The 10,387-nt window shown below is 46.2% G+C and overlaps 1 protein-coding gene across 1 annotated transcript; it reads left to right on the top strand.

Moving 5' to 3' along the window:
* Nucleotides 1-6,142: 6,142 nt before the first annotated feature.
* On the top strand, nt 6,143-9,149 carry LOC123186394 (cation/H(+) antiporter 15-like). Its single transcript, XM_044598169.1, has 2 exons — nt 6,143-7,976; nt 8,053-9,149. The coding sequence occupies exons 1-2, from the start codon at nt 6,290-6,292 to the stop codon at nt 9,000-9,002; spliced, it is 2,637 nt and encodes an 878-aa protein (XP_044454104.1). The 5' UTR covers nt 6,143-6,289; the 3' UTR covers nt 9,003-9,149.
* Nucleotides 9,150-10,387: the final 1,238 nt, after the last annotated feature.

A 10,387-nucleotide genomic window follows, 5' to 3' on the forward strand; every position in this document is an offset into this window, starting at 1 on the left:
GGAGGTGCCGTAGTTTCGGTGCTTGATCGGTCGGATCGTGAAGACGTACGACTACTTCCTCTACGTTGTGTCAATGCTTCCGCAGTCGGTCTGCGTGGGTACGTAGACAACACTCTCCCCTCTCGTTGCTATGCATCACATGATCTTGCGTGTGCATAGGAATGTTTTTGAAATTACTACGAAACCCAATAGGGAGAACATTGTATTGAGATCCAAAAAGAGAGAAGAAGCCATCTAGCTACTAACTATGGACCCGTAGGTCTGAGGTAAACTACTCACACTTCATCGGAGAGGCTATGGTGTTGATGCAGAAGCCCTCCGTGATCGATGCCCCCTCCGGCGGAGCTCCGGAACAGGCCCCAAGATGGGATCTCGTGGATACAGAAAGTTACGACGGTGGAATTAGGATTTTGGCTCCGTATATGATCGGTTGGATGTACGTGGATATATATAGGAGGAAGGAGTACGTCAGTGGAGCAACAGGGGGCCACGAGGGTGGAGGGCGCGCCTGGGGTAGGCAGGTGCGCCCCCTACCTCGTGGCCTCCTCTCTTGTGCCTTGACGTAGGGTCCAAGTCTCCTAGGTCTTATTCATTGAGAAAATCACGTTCCCGAAGGTTTCATTCCATTTGGACTCTGTTTGATATTCCTTTTCTTCGAAACCCTAAAACAGGCAAAAAACAACAATTCTGGGTTGGGCCTCCGGTTGATAGGTTAGTCACAAAAATAATATAAAAGTGGATAATAAAGCCCAATAATGTCCAAAATAGTAGATAATATAGCATGGAGCAATCAAAAATTATAGATACGTTGGAGACGTATCAGTACTACATTAAAATGACAGTCCAAGACATTAAAAATAGATTTCTCTAGGATCTAACAATGGTATATGGGGATGCACAACCTGCAGGAAAAGCTAAGTTCCTTACAGAACTATCTATAATTTTTCAGGATAGTGTGAACCTTATTCTAATAGGAGAGGATTTCAACATTATCAGGAAAGACTCTGAAAAAACAAACCTCGTACCCCAAGTCACTGGAGTTTTCTTTTCAACGCTATTATTCAACAAGATGGTGTTAGGGAGTTAGGAATGCTTGGCAGGCAATGTACCTGGGGCAATAACTTGCCTCAATCAACCTTTGGGAAATTGGATAGAATCCTATGTAGTGTGGATTGGGAAGAACATATCCTTTGATTGAGATTTCTGCTCTTTGTAGGGAAAAATTTGATCATGTTCCTTTATTTTTGGATACTCGTGATGTGGTTAAAACTGAACCGATCTTCATATTTGAAAACTCCTAGTTCCTCAGGGAGGTATTAGATGACTTAGTAATTAAAACTTGGAATAGTACATGATCTAAAATTTCTAGTTTAGACGATTGGCAGAAAAAACTGAGATGTCTGAGACCAAAACTGAAAGGGTGGAATAGAAATATGAATGCTTGGTATAGAGAACTTAAGAGAGATATCTTGAGTAAACTTGAAAATATACATAAAAATGTGAGGTCTATGGTTTGAGTGCTGCTGACAGAGTGGAACAAATGTAGCTTAGAGCTCAACTTGACAGATTACTAAGTCAAGAGGAAGCTAAGGGGGAACAGAGGGCTAAGGTTGATGAATTAATAGATGGGGGTTGCAACACAAAGTATTTTCATGCAAAAGCTAATGGAAGACATAGGAAAAACAAAATTACTGGGTTGGATCAAGATGAGGGGAGAATTGAGGGGGATAAACTGTTGACTGATTACATTACTAACTTTTATATGGGGCTATTTGGCCACCTCGAACTATCTCACATATCCTTGTGTGTAGACAGTCCTACTAATGTGTTACCAGCTCATAAAGAAGCTCTGGTTGGGGAGTTTTCATGGAGGAAATTAAGAAATCAGTTTTCCAAATGGCGCATAACAAATCCCCTGGCCCTAATGATTTTTATAATGGGGTTCTACATATCAAAAGACTGAATTACGGGATTATTACTCTATAACCTGAGAGTAAAGATGCCCACCAGATTCAGAAATATAGGCCTATATGCTTGCTGAATGTGAGTTTTAAAATCTTCACCAAAGTATTAATGAATAGATTAAATTTGCTGGATGACACAATAGTTTTTCCGGTTCAAATTGTCTTTATTAAATGTAGATACATCATGGAAGGTGTGCTGGTGTTACATGAAGATCTAAACAGCGTGCATACCAAAAAACAAGATGCTTTACTGTTTAAGGTCAATTTTGAAAAAGAATATGATAAAATAAAATGGTGTTTTGTATTTCAAATGTTAAAAGGGAAAGGATTCCCTGATAAATGGATAGATTGGGTTATGGGGACAATCAGAGGGGGGTATGTTTGTATTAGAAGTAATGATAATTATGGTCCCTACTTTCCTAGTCATAAAGGGTTGAGACAGGGGGATTCCCTGGCCCCCCTAATGTTCAATTTAGCAACTAATGCTTTGGCGATTTTAATGGATAATGCTAGGAAAGCTGGTTTAATGAAATGCCTGTCTGAAACCCTCAAAGGTGGTGTCAATATGTTGCAATATGCAGACGCCACTATTTTCCTTATGCGAGATGATTATGAAAGTGCTCACCATCTGAAATATATATTATGCTTGTTTTGAGCAAATGTCTGGTCTGAAAATCAATCATAAAAGTGAGTTGTTCCTTTTTGGGAAAGCTGCTGAAAAAAGGCAGGAATATTCTAGGATATTTTCCTGGCCAGTGGGGGACCTCCCACTGAAATATTTAGGGATTCCTATTGACAAAAAAGAATTATAAATAAACCATAGAAACCCTCTAAGGAAGATATGGGGGAAAATGTGGAACTTGGCAAGGCAGGTTGCTAGCTAGTGCTGGGAGGTTGACTTTGATCCAATCTTCCCTAACAGGCATACCTTGTTTCATGATGTCTTTTTATGGGTTGCCTGTTGGGGTTAATAAGAGGTTGGATTTCTTTCGGGCTAGACTGTTGTGGGAAGAAATTATTGATAAGAAAAAATATCACTTAGTCAAATGGTTAGAGGATTGTAAGCCTAGGGATATGGGTGGTCTGGGTGTTCAAAATTTAGCTTTTATGAATAAAGCTTTGTTGCATAAATGGTGGTTGATAATTTATAGTACATAAGGGATGTGGCAAAATGTGTTGAAAGGCACATACATTAAAAAACTTGTGTCACTAGTAATGTTGATCGGACAGCTAGGGATTAGAGATTAATCAGAAATTGGCCGATTAATCAATTTTACCGGTCGACTATTAATTGGACATTTTTTTGCAAATCCCAGGTTCCCAACACTAAATATTCTATATTCAACACCAAAACAATATTGCATAGAAGTGTTACCTTGATTCCTAGCCTTTGAATCATCGTATAATGACAAACAAAATAGGATAATGTACATATTGCATAACAAGGTTCACAAAACACAAATACACATAGTTTTTGCAAACATAGTGCTATGAATAGGTCTGATTTATCGATATAGTGTGAATTTACATAGTGTGAATTCCAGATAAATCGCTTCCCAGAGCGATAAATCGGCTCAAATGATAAACAGTGAAGAAAGGCATAATCTTAGCGGTCACCCCAAGAGTAGTGATAAATCGGATGATAATTGTTGAATCGGAATATTTTTTGAATAGTCTGTCAAATATAGAGGGGGCTTGCAATTTTTTTTTGGAGGGGGGGGGGGCGGGGATTGTTAAAACACAAAGAATTCTACTTCTCTTTGTCTAAATTCAATGTGGGGAATGGTGAAAACACCAGGTTCTAGGAAGATTAGTGGATCAGCTCAAAGTCCTTAAAAGACAGCTACCCTCACTTATACAACATATGCTTTGATAAGAGCAAATCAGTGGTGGTAATTTAAAAAATGGGCTTGGCAATGTGAGATTTAGAAGAACTCTATTGGGAGAGTCGCTGGAACTGTGGGATCATATCAGGGAGGTGTGTGAGAGTGTAACTCTAGATGGACAAAATGATAAAATTTGATGGACTTTGATGGGCAATGGTAAATATACTGTTAAGTCATGTTACAGACATTTAGTTCAGACTGGACTCAAATATCCCTATAATTTTCTATGGAAAACCAAAATGCCCCCTAGGATTAAAGTTTTCTTATGGTTGATGTTGAGAGATAGCATTCTCACTACAAACAATTTTAAAAAGAGAGGGTGGCAAGGTGACGGTAAATGCTCATTCTGTGTGTGTGTGGGGGGGGCATAGATCATCTCTTCGTACATTGTTTTGTTGCAAAAATGTTATGGTTGGTTATGAAATGCTCGTTTGGTATGCATGATACTCCTGATAGTGTTAATAACATTTTTGGTGTATGACTTGGCAAATTTGATAAAAATGATAAAAGTCTTTTAACTGTAGGCATATCTGCGATGCTATGAACTATGTGGAAGCTTAGAAACAAATTGGTCTTTGATAATACCAGGGCAGTAGACCCTTGTGTGCCTGTGAATATGATAACTAAAAACTTACATGATTGGTGTGTGTTGCAGAAAAACCAAGAAAAAATAAGGCGCATGACGCAGGGCGTAAGGCAGGTTGAGCGGGTGGCTTGGGAGATCTTCAAAGCAGCGCATGGGTGGATGACAGGAGTGCCAAGACTGACTGCTCCTGGAGGCCAAACATGATGAAGACCCCCCCCCCTTGGAGTTCTCACCGCCGCTTCATCTTCTTATGCTCCTCTTGTTGTTTATCTTTTGGACATGTAATAAATATACCAGGATGTGGGCTTTAGGTTTGCCCTGGTGTCTATGTTGTGTGTAGCCTGTTTGATATCAGCTGTTGGGAGGGACGAAGGGATGGCTCCCGCCCTTGTAATAGCGCTGTCAAATGTTTCTGTCGGTAGTTGGTAGTGGCTTTGTAGTTCCGAAGACATTGTGGTTTCTTCTATATGAAATTGGAGAGAGAGAGAGATCTCTTTATCAAAAAATATATATACACCGAGGAACCAAAGGGTATTTCCCTTGTTTCGACCAGCTATTTTCCCATTGGTTTTCTTCATGCACTTGCATGGACCGAGCCACACCTCCCAACCTCTTACAAATGGGCTACACCCATCGCCAAAAACTTCCACATAAACCAACGGCATGACTCAGCCAAAATCCTGCATGGAATGTCAAATTGGGGACCTCAATTAAGTGACAGGGCTCCCAACCCCATGGAGCTTAGGCCTCTTTTGGTTTATGGGAATTTTATAGAAATTCTAAAGGATAGTAATTTTGTAGGAAAAATTTCTTTTGAGCCCTTTGGTTTGTAGGAACAGATTCATATTCCTCTGTACAATGGGAACCAATCCTTCACATTTCAAAAGAATTTTTTTCAGCCTAGACCCAATGAAAAAGTTTGTATCCTCTGAATCAAATGCTATCTCTTTCCCTATAGGAAATGAAATACTCCCTCCGTTCCAAAATATAAGTCTTTTTAGACATTTTAAATGGACTATAACATACGGATGTATGTAGACATATTTTAGAGTATAGATTCACTCATTTTGCTCCGTATGTAGTTACCTATTGGAATCTCTAGAAAGACTTATATTTTGGAACGGAGGAAGTAGATGTAATACCACTACATGTATATCGTGGTACTACTACACAAAAATGATATTGTGGTACTACTACACAATTTCACGTTTAAATGATACCGTGATACCACTAAAAAGAAAAATTAAAAAATTCCAAAAATTTCGAGTACATTTGTGAATGTTCACAAGATATGTGTCTAAAATCTCTGAATACTTCAAATCCGATTTCGAGATATACATAGAGAAACAAAAATGGCAAATCCAGAGGTTAAGTAAGACACTATCACCCCCCCCCCCCCCCCCCCCCCCCCGCTTAAATTGAATTATGTCCTGTGGCATCATGGTATCATGTAAAATATGTAAATCTGGATTTGAATTTTTTCAGGAATTATAGACACCTTGGTTCAGTTAGAAGCACGATGCACGTGCTGATGCTGGTGCCAGAAATAGGATGAACTAGTGAGCAGCAGCTGCATGTAAGCCTCTGCATGCGCCCGACCCTTACTGTGAACCTCACAATTCGTGGTAGATTCAGAAACTAAGGTGACCGGTCAAAAATCAGAGACCCTCTGACCTCTGCAACTCCGAAGTCCCCGGGAGGAAAGCTCGACGGAAGTGACCACTTTCCCCCGTCTGTCTCTCTCCGTCGTCCCCCGTTCAGCTAGCTGCGCCTCAAGCTGCCATCTTCCTTCCCCAGAAGCAGACTCGCGCGGGAGGACGGCCTAGCGCCCCGGGCCCGTGCTATGCGCCAGGATGGCCTCCACCGTCGCGCCCCTGAACGTCGACGTGGTTGCGGTCAACACCACGACGCAGAACAGCAATGCGTCGACGGCCACCAAGGCGTTCAACCCGGTGGTGTGCTACTCGCCCATGATGATGACCACCAACGGCATGTGGCAGGGCGACGGCGTGAACCCGCTCGAGTTCTCCCTCCCGCTCTTCATCGTCCAGGTGGCCGTCATCGTCGTCACCACCCGCCTCCTCGTCGTCCTCCTCCGCCCCTTCCGCCAGCCCCGCGTCATCGCTGAGATCCTCGCCGGGGTCGTGCTGGGCCCGTCCATGATCGGGCGGAGCGAGGTGTGGGCCAGCCTGGTGTTTCCCGTGCGCAGCCTGCTCACGCTCGAGACGGTGGCCCACCTGGGGCTGCTCTTCTTCCTCTTCCTCGTCGGCCTGGAGATGGACGTCGACGTCATCCGCCGGTCCGGGGACAAGGCGGTGCTTGTCGCCATGGCCGGCATGGCGCTGCCTTTCTGCATGGGCATCGCCACCTCCTTCATATTCCGGCACCAGGTGTCCCGGAACGTGCACCAGACCTCCTTCCTGCTCTTCCTCGGCGTCGCCCTCTCCGTCACGGCCTTCCCCGTGCTCGCCCGCATCCTCGCCGAGATCAAGCTGCTCAACTCGGAGCTCGGCCGCACCGCCATGTCCGCCGCCATCGTCAACGACATGTGCGCCTGGATCCTGCTCGCGCTTGCCATCTCCATTTCGGAGGTGCACAGCACCGCGCTGTCGTCACTCTGGGTGCTCCTCGCTGGGGTGACCTTCGTGCTCTTCTGCTTCTACGCCGTGCGCCCCTTGATGTGGCGGCTCATCCGCAGCATCCCCGAGGGCGACGGCATCAGCAACACGCAGGTCACCCTCATCCTCACGGGCGTCATGATCGCCGGCGCGTGCACCGACGCCATCGGCATCCACTCCGTCTTCGGCGCCTTCGTCTACGGGCTGGTCATCCCGAGCGCGCCGCTAGGCGTGACGCTGATCGAGAAGCTCGAGGACTTCGTCACCGGGCTCCTCCTCCCGCTCTTCTTTGCCATGAGCGGCCTCCGCACCAACGTGCGCATGATACGCGACCCCATCACCGTCGGCCTGCTGGTGCTCGTGTTCGTCATGGCCAGCTTCGCCAAGATCATGGGCACCATCATCATCGCGGCGCTCTACGCCATGCCGTTCCGCGAGGGCATCGCGCTCGGCTTCCTCATGAACACCAGGGGGCTGGTCGAGATGATCGTGCTCAACATCGGGAGGGACAAGCAGGTGCTGGACGACGAATCGTTCGCGGTGATGGTGCTGGTGTCGGTGGCGATGACGTCGCTGGTGACGCCGGTGGTGACCGGCGTGTACCGGCCGTCGCGGCGCCTCGTCGGGTACAAACGGCGGAACCTGCAGCGCATCCGGCACGACAGCGAGCTCCGCATGCTGGCCTGCGTGCACACCACCCGCAACGTGCCGTCCGTGCTGTCGCTGCTGGAGCTCTCCAACCCGTCCAAGCGCTCCCCCATCTTCATCTACGCGCTCCACATCATCGAGCTCACCGGCCGGGCCTCCAACATGCTCGCCGCCGCGGCTGCCTCCTCCTCCAGCCGGACAAGCTCGTCCTCCGCCTTGCCCGCCGCCACGGAGCACATCTTCAACGCCTTTGAGAACTACGAGAGGCTCACCGGTCAGTGCACACAGTTGCCAACTCCATTAAAAAAAAGTATAGGATGAGTAATGAAGATGACAACATGTATACACAGGAGGCGTGTCCATCCAGACGCTGGCGGCGGTGTCGCCGTACCAGACCATGCACGACGACGTGTCGGTGCTGGCCGAGGACAAGCACGTGTCGCTAATCGTGATCCCGTTCCACAAGCAGCAGACGGTGGACGGCGGCATGGAGCCCATCAACCCCTCCATCAAATTATTCAACGAGAGCCTCCTGGCCACCTCCCCGTGCTCCGTGGCCATCCTCGTGGACCGCGGCCTGAGCGCCGCCGCGGCGCGCATGGCGACGGAGCACCGCGTGGCGCTCTTCTTCTTCGGCGGGCCCGACGACCGCGAGGCGCTCGCGTACGCGTGGAGGATGGTCGAGAACCCCGGGGTCGCCCTCACCATCTTGCGGTTCCTCCCGCCGGACTACCGGGCGGCGGCGCGGTCCTTCTCCGAGGCCTCCTACCGGTCGGCGGCGTCGGGCGGCATGGACCTGCGCGGGGCCGCGATGAGCGCGAGCACGGAGGGCAAGAGCGAGCTGCAGATGGACGAGGAGTACCTGGGCGAGTTCCGCGCGCGCAACCACGGCAACCCCTCCATCACGTACGCGGACAGGCCGGTGACCAACAGCGAGGAGACGGTGGCAGCCATCCGGGGCATGGACAACAGCGCGCACGAGCTGTACATCGTGGGCCGGCGCCCCGGCGAGGCCGGGTCGCCCATGACGGCGGCGCTGGAGGACTGGATGGAGTCGCCGGAGCTGGGGCCCATCGGCGACATGCTCGTGTCGTCAGACTTCTCCATGGCGGTGTCGGTGCTGGTTGTGCAGCAGTACGTGGTGGTCGGGGCGCCCATGGCCGCGGCCGTGCCGGCCCCCAGCAGCGACCCGGTGCGCCAGTACGTGGGCAACGCGAACCAACGGTCCGGCGCGTACCGGGCGAGCACGGCGTCGTCGACGAGGGATAGCAGATGGTCTAATGACACCGTAGGATTCTGAGGCGCGCGCGTAGGGGTCTTCGGCTGTTGTGTGATTTGGGGGGATTTCGTGTCCCTGTAGTGAGTGTAACAGTATTCTTCTTTCAGATTCGATTCGTGTAGTGTGTGAGATTGTAGCTGCATTGTACTGCTCTGTTATGTGATGAACGGTGGGATTATTGGCTTACTCATCAACAATTTCCAGGTGATCAATCTTCGAACCAGATAAATTGACCTCTTACAATGCACCGGTGCTAAGATAAGATGCTAAGCATATTAAAGAGTTATAAGCAACTAAAGTCTCCAATACAAAGGTGCTTAACTTTTTCTAGCTAAGTATCCTCATTTAATGATTTAGCAACTAAAGTTATCCATGTATTGGTGGATTTTTTCATTTAAGTGTATTTTCTCACGCTTGTCATTGTTTTTTCCTCGGGTTACCACACCCATCTTTCTCCTCTTAATTACCTTGCCACATCATTTTTTTGCCTACATGGGAGCCTTAGCACTTTAGGTAGATGTAAGTTGACTGATTTTCTAATTAGGGCTAGTCGATTTATTTTACCGTTGATCAATCCTCCAAGATGCGTGCTCTTCATTTTTTTTTCTGTTGGTGTACCGTCATGTTTTGGGCTGAAATGTTCCGACTGACCACTGTTTCGGCTCGGTTGTTCCTTATTGGGCTGAAGCCCGTTACATGAAATCTTATAGGCTTGTTTGTATGTGTTGTTGCTTCTGCATTTTTCTTCTATTTTAGTGGGTAATTTTATGGGTAGTTTTCGGATGTTGGATGAGGGTAAATGTAAACACGCAAGTATCATACAAAGTGTGTCTAAGTTATATTAGACTGTGCAAGTTGCACTATTATATGCTTATTTCTTACGTATTAAAAAACGTGCAATCTCAGTACAAAGTTCAAGTTTTAAAAAGTTTTTTCCTTTACCCTAAAAAGTTAATACCAACGCAAATAATTCACTATCCATTATAAAACTTAATTTCTATATTATTTTTATTTTTATTTCATTTATTTCTTCTTTAAAGGCAATGCCAATGCCACTAATTCATTTCTTCTTAGGAAACTTTTTTTGGCGACATTCCATTATTATATTCTTATTCTTGCATATTAAAAAAATGCAATTTATATGCAAATTGTGCGCAAATATTATCACTAATTATTTTAATTTTCTGTTTTTTATTCTTAAATAGTAATAGCAATAGCAATGCCACTAAGTCAAGAAAGCTTATTATTTTTTGAAATTTTACTATTATATGATGATTATTGCATATTATAAAAAATGTAATTTCTATGTAAATTGTGTGAAAATTTTGTCATGGTTTTATTTTTCATTTTTTAAAGGGTAATACTAATGTCACTAATTCTTTCTCTCATAGAAAACTTCATAATTT

Source organism: Triticum aestivum, chromosome 2A (genome assembly GCF_018294505.1).
Source record: "Triticum aestivum cultivar Chinese Spring chromosome 2A, IWGSC CS RefSeq v2.1, whole genome shotgun sequence".
NCBI classification, from domain to species: domain Eukaryota; kingdom Viridiplantae; phylum Streptophyta; class Magnoliopsida; order Poales; family Poaceae; genus Triticum; species Triticum aestivum.

What these genes read in the sequence shown, in the direction of transcription:
- LOC123186394 (XM_044598169.1), top strand. Translation starts at nt 6,290, where the DNA reads ATGGCCTCCACCGTCGCGCCCCTGAACGTCGACGTGGTTGCGGTCAAC. An exon ending in GAACTACGAGAGGCTCACCG is followed by an intron (nt 7,977 to 8,052) that starts GTCAGTGCACAC and finishes ATGTATACACAG; the next exon opens with GAGGCGTGTCCATCCAGACG.